This window comes from Corvus kubaryi, unplaced genomic scaffold, assembly GCF_017639235.1.
Source record: "Corvus kubaryi isolate FWS band 111438036 unplaced genomic scaffold, C.kubaryi_AGA036_p1.0 split1-65, whole genome shotgun sequence".
NCBI lineage: Eukaryota > Metazoa > Chordata > Aves > Passeriformes > Corvidae > Corvus > Corvus kubaryi.
This window is the reverse complement of record NW_024582080.1, coordinates 8594244-8607596: the sequence shown is the minus strand read 5'-3', so window position 1 is coordinate 8607596 and position 13353 is coordinate 8594244. Positions and strand designations below refer to the sequence as shown.

Sequence of the window (13353 nt, the reverse complement as noted above, 5' to 3'; positions counted from 1 at the left end):
GAAGTGGTGGAGTCACCATGCCTGAAGGTATTTAAAAGACATGCAGATGTGCACTTGGGGACACTTGGCAGTGCTGGGTAATTAATGGTTGGACTCGACGATCTTAGAGGTCTTTTCCAAACTTAATGGTTTTATGATTCTATTAAAGCTTCAAGGCAGCAAAGAACTGGGGGAGGGTATGTGTATATCTTTCAATATGCAAAACTGAAATTTTGAACAATCAAGCAGAAGCCTGCTCTAGCTGCAACTGGCACAGATTGCAAATTTTGGTAATATTTGAACTAAACAGAAGTGGTATGTCCTGAATTCCCTAACTAAGAAATAGGAAATGCTACCCCCAATCACAAGGCAGATCATGATGCTGTGCTTCTGCATATAGACTATTTATATGAGGAAAATCAGGTATTTGGTGTTCTATGCCACAAAGAAGAGTCCATGAAAAGAAGTGACTATCTTAAGAAAAATACAGGGCAGAATTTCTGGAAAGAGGAAGTTGAAAATGTTAGCTGCAGGAAAGATCCTGGAAGTGGCAGAAGATCCCAGAGAACAGGGACATACATAAACACGAATGCTGGGTTGTGGCCAGGGACCTTCACCAGTAACACTTGCAGGTGGTCAACACTGTAGTGCCACAGCAGGAACCAACCCAGCTTTTCCAGGCCAGCAGTGACGTCCCTGCAGGGATGAGAAGTCGAGACCTAGGGAACATAAGGCTGCAGTGGGAGAATGCAAATGAGAATAATTAGAGGAGGAGCGTTAATCTCTCTGGTCCTGAAATATTCAGATCCACTAGAGGCTGTCATTTACTTTGTCTTGCCTGTGACAGCACTCAGCTAAACTTGAGTCCTTGCAGGCCACTTTCACTAGAAGCTGATGCAGACTATACATGGCTTTAAACAATTCTGCTAGCTTGCATAGAAAAAGCTGACAGACACTTATTTTTCTTTTAACATCAGGAGACCAGACCACACCTACTCTTCACAGTTCCAACTCTAAATTCAGTAATTTTACTTAAAAGCTCCCTCTCAGTCCCTCTCTGGCTATTTCCAACTTTTCCATATAATTCCATGCTCCTCATTAACATTTTCTTCCTTACACACAGCTGAAATCAAATACACTTGTCACTAAACTTTAATTGGGTCTTTGGAAAACATTTTGGATTTTATGGCTACCTTTCATACATGTTTTGGTCTGTGTGAGGATGCCAGTGATTCAAGAGTTTAACTGCTCTTCACGTACATTCCAAATGAACAGTAATGCTGAGACATATCAGCTAAATGAGATTTTGCCAAGCCCCAAATAACAGCACTTTTTATAGGCACCTGATTGACAGAGCCTTATTTTCAGTTGTTCTGCTCCCCACCAGATACCTGTCTGGTTATTCCATACACTCACTTCTCCCTCCCTCCATGTTTTAAAATTTCTTTTTATATTGATATCCAATTTTACAAAAGCACAATGTGTGACATTATCAAAGAAATTCCTGATTTCTGTTTCAGAGTGGACAAACTTCATTTGAATTGGGAAGGGTTTTCCCTGAATGCAGCTTCTGTTGAAGCAAAGTTTGAAGTAATTACTTTTAATGCTTCTCTGAAATAGAAATAGCCTAAAAACATCCCTTTCGGTATCTTTCTTACAAATTCTTTCAAAACTCCACAACAAGAAGTATTCTATATCTGAAAATAAAATGCCAAATAATGGTGGTTCTAAATGAATGTACACAGACTGCTGGATAACATGCTGCAAGCAACAGCTTAGATAGATACTGGAACCAGAGTACTAATGAAGAAGTGCCAAAAGAAAACCCTGTAGATACTTACTAGAACAGATGCCTACTCCAAAACATTGCACAAAAGAGGTCCTTGCAAAGGTGACAGCCATTTTTTGTAAAGTATAAAATTACACTCTGACAACCATAGAATCCATCTCTTTGAGTCACTCACACGTTTTGTACACCCATTCAAGCACCCATGGCAAGCAATGAATTGAGTATACGGTGTGGAAACTCTCACTCCCTCAACACGTCCTTTGCTCAGTACTGAGTGCAGCTCACACCCTTTTACAGGAGAAGCTGATGGCTGGTAGGTGTTCATCCTTTTCTTTCTCAGAAATCTTCTAAAAGGAGATATAAACCATTTCAATCCAAATGAGAATGAGATGATGAAAGTAAGTTTGCATATAATATTATTCTAGCTCACTTCTTTTGAAAGGAACTGCCAGCTCCGAGATACTGAACAGGGTAAGAAGTGCTAAGTAGGACTTGAAGAGAAATGCTGTTTGACACCTTGAATTTGGGATAATTTATTGAAAACAAAAAAAACATGTTGGGTCTAACTTCTAGTCTACATTTCAGGCACTGTACTGAATCCTTCCTTCTCCTCACCCAGCATCCGTCATAAAGCACTCCATGGTAAAGAGAGAGAATGTTTATACTTGCTTATCCTCTTTTGCGTGTGACAACACTACTGTCCAAGGTTGCTCTGCACTGGCTTGCTGACTCTACCATAAGCATGAAATTGCCTTCAGCCACATCTTAGAAAAGGGAGATGTGTCCAGATCTGCAAGATGTAGCTCTGCAAGATGCTCAACAAGAGGCTGCAGTTCTTAATTGTGAAAGAAACTTGCTTTCCAGTATCAACCTACTGAAAGGTACCCTTGCTGGGTTTTATGCTACAGAGACTGGTGGTGGTACATGTAACCATAAGCAACCCCTCCACACTTCAGGCATTATGTTATGGACAGCACCTGTATCCTTCTGTCCTTTTCTCCTATCAATCCTACTGAATCACATACTAATCTAAAGAAAACACAGCTCTCTGGAGACAGTCTCCTTCCTTTACCTTCTGGCAAGAGTACTGGTATAAGAACACCAGCTCAAGTGCTGCAGATACCCAAATGAGAAATTACACTCTACAAGCCAAATGGGTGCAGTTGACTTCCTGGACAGACTCAAAAGCCCAAAGGCACTCTGAGAAGTGGCTGTGTTCAATTGCTTTTTGCCTGCTACAGCTGCCAATAAACAGCACAAGACACCATCACTGCTGTCAACTCTTGAGTTAACAGGAAAGCGATGGGGGCCAGGCTGTTCCAGCTGATCCAGAGCAGCAGCCAGGGCACTTGGAAGGGCTGTACTCCTTCCAGCCTCACTACTAAAGCCTGTGTACCTATGCTTGCCTTAGAACAATATAAGAGAGATCATTTCTACTCCTCAGGGCTTTTTGGATCAAATTCTGGCATAACACAATTGGGGGGAAAAAATGATCTCATGAAACATATACTTTAGGGCGGAAAAGGAATAAAGGTATGTTTCAAATTGATCTGAAAATATTTTCCCATGCGAAATAGCTATGCTTGTCTCTTACAAAAATGAAATCCACTAGTGAAGGAAAGAAACAGTGGCATGGAGCACAAATTCAGCTAAATAAACCAAAAAATCTTCCACAAACAAACCCCTTTATATTATGTAAATTCAAATAAAAACATAACAAGACCCTTCTGTGCCCAAGGAACAAAGGTAAAAACAACATCCCAACCAACCCCCAAATATCTGCTATCTGGGCTTCCCTGCATTAATCAGAAAACAAAGTGACTTAAGTGTGACCAAAGCAAGCCATAAAACCACTAATTCCAACTCACAGACAGTCACCTCGTGCCCTCTGGAATAGATCCCATCTGCTCCTCCTCTTACTTTCTAAAGGAGTCACAGCTTCATTGCTGTGAGTTTAAACACTCTTTTAAAAAACATCTTACGTACACAATTACCCTGCCACCGTCCTTCGTTTCTATCCTATCGATTATAGGAATGGCAGCATGCCAGTCTGCTTTCACATCCTCTTTGTCATGGCCTTCTTCATCATGCCAGATTGTTTAGGCAACAACATCCACGTAGGAAAGGGATACTGCTTGATGCCTTCACAGCACCTGGAAATGCGTCCGGTTTGCACACCTGGCAAGCTCGCAGAGCAGTGCTCAGCACTGACTGCATGAAGAGGCAGACCCACACCTCCCTGCACTGCCCCAGCCCAGCCTGCGCAAGACACTGCTAACCTACAAACTCCATCTGCAAAAGATGCCGCAGAGGCCAAGTGCTGCTTCACAAGAGGCATAAAATCTGCTTGGCTACTTTCCACTTATCCAACAGAAGAACAGCTTTTTCTTTTACTGAGATGCACACAAACGCTTGTCATACATGACAAAACCACACTGCAGAGCGGCTTGGTTTTCCTCCTTAAGCTTCTAATGCAGAACACAGCCTACATCAGGAATGCTCTGATCCAGTATGGCAAGTCATACGTTCTTAGTTTGTCCTTGATTGTCAACAAGGCTCAAAACACAGACTTTTTCTGTAGACATGAGTATTAGTACACACTGCCTCTGGTACAATACAGCAATACAGTAGCTGCTCTTGTATATTTAAAACCCAGCTGTTTCTAATTGAGGAAATACGGAACAGGATATCTTCCAAACATCTTTCCACAAACTCGCAACAAGGCTTTGCTACTTCTAAATATATGAATAAAGCTATTTGGAAAAATTTTGATGGACATGAAGCAACACTGACCTCCAAATTGAAAAAAAAAAAAAAAAGGGATTTCTGAAGCACAGTCCATTACTATAGAATGGTAAATCCATCCTGAGTGAAGGAGCTTGTTCCTGGGCACTGCTCTTCCCCATTCCAAAGCCAATAAATCTGCCTAATGGGCCAATTACACAGAAGTGTAAATGCTCTGTATTTTTATTTAAGCTACTGAGCAGCATCTACACTTGTTAAGGCTACCTGATCTCCAAACTGACATTGCCCAGACAGTGTGCCTAGTGTCCCAGGTTATACCCCAACACTGAAGAAAAACCAGCTGACACATCTACACCATCTATACAACCTGTAGGTAACCATCCACAACCACTCCCTTTCCTATCACTTCCCATCTAACACACTCACCTGCTAGCAACAGTTCTTCTGCAGAGCAGGAATCAAGAAGTGAAGGTGAGCACATGAAAACTTTAGAGAAGTTTGAAGCCAGCTGACCGCCTCGCTCTGCACTGCCAGTTCCCAAACCTGAATGAGTATTTATGCTTCTGGCTTAATGCTATTTTCACATGTCTCTATATAGGAAATGCCAGCACAGTGCTGGGCACAGCTGCATATACAGTCCTGCTTTAAAGCCTTTGTAAAATATTTCCGGAGGAGAAATTAAGTCTGGGACATCTTTTAGAAATATTTAGAACAGGTTTCTGTCAAAGTTGCCAAATAGGTAAAGGGGCATGTTTTGGGGGGCATGTTTTACTTGCAGAAAATAAGCATGCTTAATCTATTAGTTTCACATGCAGGACTTATAAAAATATTCATTTATCTCAATTTTTTCATCTTTATGGTGTATGACATAGTACAACACAATGCCAGAGATCTAGAAGTGAGAGATTAATTTCTGAAAGCCATGTGTGGCTCATAAAAACAACAAATCCACTCCTTCAACAGATGCTTAAAAATATATGCATGCTTCGTTAGTCTAATTTGTCTGCTCAGAGACTAGTCCAAAACTGCAGAAAACGTTCCAAAACCACATCAAATGCCACAGAGACCTCTGTGCATAATAATAAAAACAAACATGACCAGCAGGCATTAAGGACCTCAATCTGCAGGCGAAGTCTGATCTGCGCATAACAGCTGGATGAAGCATTTTCCCCAACCAAAACGTTGACACCACAGTGTAATGTGCAACTGATTGCAGACAAACAAACCACAATCAGAACAGCCAGTTTTCTAACTAGCACCAAACTGTGGAAATATGAGCAGCCAGAAAGAACAGCCACCAAGACCTCTGGAAAACAATTCAAACGTAGAGAGTAAGACAAAAATATTCTGGAAAATACGAAAATGTACATTAAGCTGTCATCTTTGCAGTGTGGATTTGAATGGGCAGTAATGTGAAACCTGTTTATTACACTGCAATGATTATTATCTTGCCTCCAGGATTTTAGGGGCTTGTTTCGTGTTGTTTCCAAGTCTTGAAAACCATGAAGTTTTCTCACATGCTTTGGTAAGAACTCAATCAGCAAGATTTCAGAGAGTTTCAGATTGAAGGCCAACTACAAAACCAACTGTGCAACCCGAGTCCATCACACCCTCCTATCTACATCACCTCTCTCCCTCAAAAGCCAACAATAGTGCAACAGTCAAGGCAAGCCCATCTTGCTAATGGCATACACACAGAAGAATGAGAAGCTTTGCTGAAAGAGGCATAGATGTCTTCTTAACAAATCATTAATACAAGCAAGTCCTGCTACTGCCACGTTACACAGGATCAACCACAGATCTCCATTACTGGGATCTTTTAAAAGGCACCTTCAATCCACGTAAAGCTCATGCACAGCTTCTTTAAAAGTCTTCATAAGCAGACAAATAACCTAGCAAGAATTTGACAGTTTAACTGGAAAAGAAATAAGTATCTTCTGTCAAGGACGTGCAGAGCACTAGGAAATAAAAGCATGCCTGCCATTACAGCTAAGAAAATGGCTCTTACATGGAGTTGTTTCAGCTATGCTGGTGGCAAAATTATTTGGACTGTGATTCGATGAATCTTCTCTCAAATGCAGTTGTATAAAGGCAACTGGGAAGTGCACCAGCTCCAACTTCAAAACCTCCAGCCATGAGATTTTGATGAGATGGGCCTCCTAATGACGTCCTAAATCAAGATGATTCTTAAACCCTGGTTTTGCAACATGACCACATACAGCACAAAGTAGAAGTCTAAAAAATTAGAAACACTAACCTGCACTTTAAAATAACCACAGCACACGTCTCTCTCAAAACCAGATTAAAACCCCTCTCCTTCAGGCAGAAAGAATGAGACTGATACTCATCTTCCTAAATATATTTCTTTAATGGTAACAACAACTAATGAGGCAGACACAAAACACAACACATATTAAGGTAAATAATCTGGAAAAAAGAAATCACAGCTAAGTAGTAGTTCTTTCATCAACAACAGCAGATGCTTCAAAGGGATGATAGGAATACCCCTTTTCCTGCCAACCCTACTCTCCCTTAAAACCCTAAAAACTTCAGCTCAAGGTGGGGAAAGAAGATACTTGTTTTTCTTCATCTTAGATAATGTGTAGATCAAGACTCAAAGCATGATCACTTTCATAGCATCCTCTTGTACACATACACATGCTTTCAGCTACAGGTATTTAGGCATGTGTGCGGGTAGGAATACCCGCACATAGACTTTAATCCCATACAGTGCAATATTATTCCCATGAATCTAAAGTATGCTTCAATTCTAATGAAGAAATCAATACAAGAACAGAGCATGAGCAGCATATTTCTCGCACCATGTGCACGACATATGTAAGAAATAAGCACAAATGTTAGCGCTCACTGTTCCCTTCAGGGCACCAAATCTCTGTCCCCAGGCAAACAAACAAAATACCCAAGATTGCATGAGGGCAGGACTGTGGCTAATGTGCTCATCAACAAAATACCAGTGGGTCATGAGCTACAAGCCCCATAAGTTCAGGGACACGATAATTAAAAAGGAACTCACACCCTCAGAGCAGCACATTTCTGTACCACTTCTTCCAGTTAGTGAGTATCAGACTAGGTAGCTCTTTTTAAAAACACAAACATCCACTTGCTTTCAAAAACCTGTGGTGGTAAGTCATAACTATCAAAAGGTGGGAAAGGATTCATATATTTCATATATATTATATATATATTTCATGTATATTTCATATACAAAAATACTGTCATCTGGAAGTGACCATTCAAAAGCAATCAGTTCCCATTAAAGCACCTTGGCTCCAAAGGCAAGACAAAAAAAAGGCACCAACTTTTCTCAGCATCACTGTTCTCTGCAAATATAAAAAAACTTCACTTGAAAAAATTTAAATATTCAGAAGAGCCAAGAGAGCTACCAGAGGGTTTCCTTGTTCTTACATAATTATTTCTAATACTATTAAAGAGAAATTGTGTGTTTGAAAAAGTTCCCCCAAAACAGACATAGTTTGTTTCCAAAGTAGCAGATGTCATACTATTGGAAAATTTCTATTAAGGACTATTGAGATTTTAATCACAGCTTTGTCTTAATATGTCACACGTATTCCATTATGAATATGGTAGTGGAAACAGAAGAAATATGTTGACTCTGACAAGAGAGAATAAGTAAGTTGCTTCCCTTTGCCCTCAAGGAGGAAAAATGGTATTATTTTCCCTGTGAAAATGCTCAAGATATTACGGGCAAGAGAAAGAAATACTTAGTGCAAACAGTTTAACAAACCCCAGCAGAAACAAAGCATCTTCTCACATACTTAGAAGTCTGCTAGGCTTCATGCCAACATTTGCTTAATCGACAGAATAAAATGTTTTGCACCTCCTCTGCCTTCTACTGATGGCACAAAGTCCTGGCTGGCACAAATGCTAGATGACTATTACAGTTAAAATCAGCTCCCTTCAAGTGCTATTAGATTTGCATAGTATGAGGATCTAAAATATCCTGGAGTTCAGTTTATTTGAAGATAAACACACTAGCAAGATCTGAAACAAGAACAAAGCTTTTAAGACACCTTGATTACTTATAAATGGACAAAAGAATACAGCAAGAGTAAAGAAATTGCTGAAGTCTAGGAAGCAGCCAGGCAACTCATTTGACTGACTAGAACCTAATACAGTCCCAGCTAATTTCATCATGAGCTGGTTTCATGACAGCAACTGATTACTCAAGAGACTTTGTGGGAGTTAATGCAAGTGATAAACAAGCTCCCTTTACATTGGGAGCTTTCCTTGATTTTATAAAAGAGAAAAAAGAAGAAAAAAACCCCACATTTTTGAACTGCTGCTCCTTCTCTCAAAAATACAAGAAAACTGGTAGAATGATATTGATCCCCTCTAGCACACACTGAAAGCCATAAAACAGCTTATTTCTGACTGCCTGAATTCAAAAATCATCTTTCTAGAATGATGACCTGACGACATTTTAGATTGGTAATTACTGATCCAGGTACACAGCTCCACAAGTACTGGACTGGACCCTCTACCAGTCAAGGTAAACGTGTTCTCCATTAAAAAAAAGGACAATAGATTGTTACATCTTGGCAAGATATTAGTACCACTTCTCGAGTCATAGTGTCAGAAAATCAGAACATAAAACCGAAGGTTAAATACAAACACCTTCTAAAAACATACTCAAGAAAAACCAAAGCCTTATTAATATGAAGCTTTTGTTCCAAGACTTGTGGTTTTATATGCTGGAGCAAATGTTGATGATGAATACAACATGAATTTTAATTACGTTGCAATAAAAAATAAGAGAGTCACTTTCAGAAAAAAAAAAAGGCAACAGCAAGCTAAATCCAGTAGTCTGACCCTTTATGTGTGAAGCAACAGCTCATCACATTGTTTGCATTTTAGAAGGCTGACATGTTAATGGCAGCACTAAAGTCTGCTGTGGAGGACAAGTTGTTCTCGACTCTGCACGATACTCAAGTCAAATTCCTGCCCAATATATGAAAATGTGAATTAGAGCTACCAATGCTGTATGTGCTGTGAAACATGCAAAGATCACCATGAAATACTATGAAAGGACTGAGGCTTTGTCTGTCAGTCACTTATTTGCTGATCCCAGCCTGTCAGCTGTCACTCTCGGCTGTAAGAAGCTGTCCATGAAAATGTATTATAGCCTCCATTATCCTCAGTGTTTTAGAACATGATAATAAAATATGTATTAAGCCAGAACAGCAACAAAATCATACCTGACTGCTCTTGTTGAATACAGACATAGGAGTAATCTCAAAAATCTAACCAGCTTGCCAACACATGACTTCTTTATTATCATTTTCTAGTACATAAGGGTAGCAATCTAAGCATATGATTTCTTAAAGTTATTAGCTAGCTTTTCTTCTTTCTGTATAATAAACCACATCTTTGCATTGAAGTCTAAACTTACTACCAAATACATTTTTCTGCTAAATCTGAAAGCAGTTCCACCTCTACAGAATAACTTTTTACCATAAAAAGAATAACTTTTATTCAATCCTTAATCATTACAATTGCTGATTGCAATCCCCTATTTTAAATATGCACAAGACTCTCGAGTGATTTTGACAGGCTTGCGATTTGATCATCTCACCATGGGTTGAAATAATGACATGGAAGGAAAAATTTCACCACCTGGAGCTCAGCTGACATGGAAGGAACAAATCCAAAATTCCTCCAGTATTATAATCAGTAACATATCAGCTCTCCTTCTGTTTTTGACCATCTCATCCTATTCTCAAGGAAATTCTGTTTATTTTAAATGAGTGAAGGAAAAAAGGAACAATATGAAAGCAAAATATATGGAAAAGAACGAACCCATGACAAGACAAAACCCCAAACCAAACACAGCATTTTGTCAAACACACAAAATCTTGCCAGGACTAGACACCAATAAAAGAGCCAGTCCCACTGCCATCATAGTGAACTGGGAATTGTCATATAGTATCCACAGTGCATATAATCATGTATGATGTCCATTCGGGGGAGAAAGAGAGCTCTTCTCATGAGGAGATTAAGTTAAATGAATACAGGGATTAAGAAAAGGTTAAAATGAAGTCCAAGCACTCTCACTAGAGTGCAATTCCTTTGCAAGCACTGTGTGAGTGCTGAGGAAGCGGGAGGCAGCAGCGCTGGCGACAGCAGGGCACTGTGCTGGGCCGCTGTCCCCAGAGCCAGGCATTGGTACTGACCTGCCCCAACATGTCCGGCGCGATGGGGAACGTGGGCCAGATGGCCGAGTACACCCCGAAGAATACCAGCCAGAGCAGCATGCTTCCCCAGACGGCCAGGTGACTGAACTGCCAGGAACAGGGAGAGAAGCAGAGTCAACACATGGCACTTCCTCCAGTCACCCAGCCCAGAAGTGTTCCCCTGTTCAGGTCTCTGTCGGTCTCACTCAGGCCTGTCTACTGCTCTTGGTTTTGGACCAGTAGCACAGGTTGTTCAAACAGCATAAACCACTTCTCTTTAATCTTTGCTTCATAACAGGGCGGACAGATACACTTCTCAGCCAATCTATCTTATTTGAAGCTCCGAAAACTCATCAGATCTTCCTTGGAACCATGATTTCTCTCATCTAGTTCCTGTATCCTGTCATGCACATGCCAGATTCAACACATAAATCAAGGGAGCAATTTTCAAAGGAGCAGGTTAAAGTTCACATGGACAAATCCCTTATGGCAGTGTAAACATACAAGCCATAGCCATCACTCACCTTCCATGGAGGAAGATTCAGTGTTGTGTAATACACTACCACAATCAACATCTACTGATCAACTTTGCGCTTTTTTTGTTTTAAAGGTGTTCTAATTGATTTACAGATATGGAATGCAGTTTCCAGCTTTACTTGTTCTTTAGTCTGTAGACTCACTAAGAGAAAATAAAAGTGCTATTAAATGACCAAGAGTACATCCAGCACAAATTTCTTCTCAGTTGCATTAAAGAAAGTAATTTTTCCTACACACCCAAACTGTTTTTCTGTTCAGGATGTTTAAGTTGTTTTACTTTTATACTGCAGTGGATGGAACCAGTAATTTCAGTTGTAACAAGCAACTGAGCTCATTATTGGCTCCAGCTCTTTTGGATGCCAACAACTCCTGTAGCTGACGACTTTGGCTCCAATTCAGAGAAGTACCTGCATAAATCTTAATTACTAATTACATGTGAGTTCAGGAACATGGGAATGAATTCACATACTGGGCGCTGGTAGACACAGCGTGCTTGTTCAGCTCTCGGCTTTATACTTCCTATTGGATGACTGTGTCTGTTGACTTTTTGAACAGTATGTCTGAGAACCAAAGAAGTGTCTGAGTATTGTGTTCTGCTTGCTGTGAGATGGATACAAACTTCTGGAAGAAGGAGAAGATTGCTCCTAATCTGCAACTGCTGAACATCCTCCAGCACAGGCAGTGAAAACAAACAAGCAAGGAGCCTGCAGCACCAGTGCAGACTGGCAGATAGCTGGGATCAACTAGAAGCTGCCTTACAGTAGAAGCATTCATATGACAAAATGTCAGAGGCAATGGAAAGAACACTCTTCTAGGCACTCTCTGAAAGCTGGAATTTTGTTCAACCCTGAAAGTTGCTGGGCTAATAATAAGGAAGACATGGGATAGGCCTCTTCCTGGAGAGACACAGTGGGCAGGAAGATTTGTTTTCAAACTTTGTTATTTATTCTGTTTCACCCAGGAGATCTGACCAGCAACTCCTTATTTAAAAACAAACAAACAAGAAACAAATGAACAAAAAAAACCCAGCTCCAAACCCCCACATAACAAACAAAAACCTCCAAAATACCACATACATGCTTGATTCAGTTTTAATGTGAAGAAAAGAAGAAACTGAAGGATTTTTTTTTTAAACACTCAGAGGACAAGAGGGATTTTATCCTTTCAGTCTACTTACTTTTCTGAAGACTAGGAACAATTCACATCAAGATTCTGACTAGAAACCCTGCCCCAGTGAGCAACTGTAGTGCTCAGCTCCCCAAAGATCAAGTACTGCAAGGCTGCTGCAAGAACTCATCTCTAAGAAGAGTCAGCACCATCACTGCTTTCTGAAAAGGACGTGATACCTTCTTTTGAGCCACAGCCTTCCTCTCACACAAGTGGACAGAAGGCTCAGGATAGCTTGGACTTGTGCTTCCCTAGCTCCTGGACTTCATGACTAAAACCAGTAAAAATAAAAGCGAGCAGAGAAACTGATTTCAGACACAGCCTTATTTTGTAGGAAGTGTATTTATGCTAGTGAAATGGCACCATTTTTTTTTTGTCTTGCTCAGGTTTTTCTTTCCATTTTGCTGCTAGGACAGGTTTCAAGTTTTGCAGCTCTTCATCCTTTCCAGCTGAGCAGACTTTGCTCATCTTATGTTGTCTTTACCTTCTTCTCATGGTTGTCCCAATCATCTCATTATCTCAGGCTTTTATCTGCCCAAACTGCTGTAAAAGAGCTTCTGTGTTCTGGAAGAGCCCTCCTTGCCCTGCTTGAAAATGTTCCTTACACAGTCACCCCACCAACATCTGGACTGTTGCTTCTCCACTGATGTCTGCATTTACCCCGGAGACTTCATGTGCAAAAGCAGAACTGAGCCCATCAGATGTATTAAATGAATAACAGAAGACAAGAAATCAAGGTTCTTGCATAAAAACTAGACAGAGTGTGTGGCTCTTCCATGTGCCCTGCTTACCTGCAACAGTTCCCACAGTGTGGTAAAGCAGTGATTGGAGAAACTCTGTGTGTTTGGGAAAAAGCGTGCTGCAGTGCTCCACATAGGCCACACGTAACATGAAGCTACTCCACTTAACTTCAGCGGGTAGATT

General features: G+C 40.5%; 1 protein-coding gene across 5 annotated transcripts in view; it reads right to left on the bottom strand.

The window, feature by feature from the left end:
• The window catches only part of ATP8A2 (ATPase phospholipid transporting 8A2), a 320936-nt gene that overhangs the window by 89822 nt on the left and 217761 nt on the right, over positions 1–13353 (bottom strand). For all 5 annotated transcript variants that reach the window (XM_042014085.1, XM_042014087.1, XM_042014086.1 and 2 more), the window contains one exon: positions 10726–10833. In XM_042014085.1, the coding sequence (XP_041870019.1) occupies positions 10726–10833 (108 nt within the window). The remainder of the gene's footprint in view (positions 1–10725; positions 10834–13353) is intronic.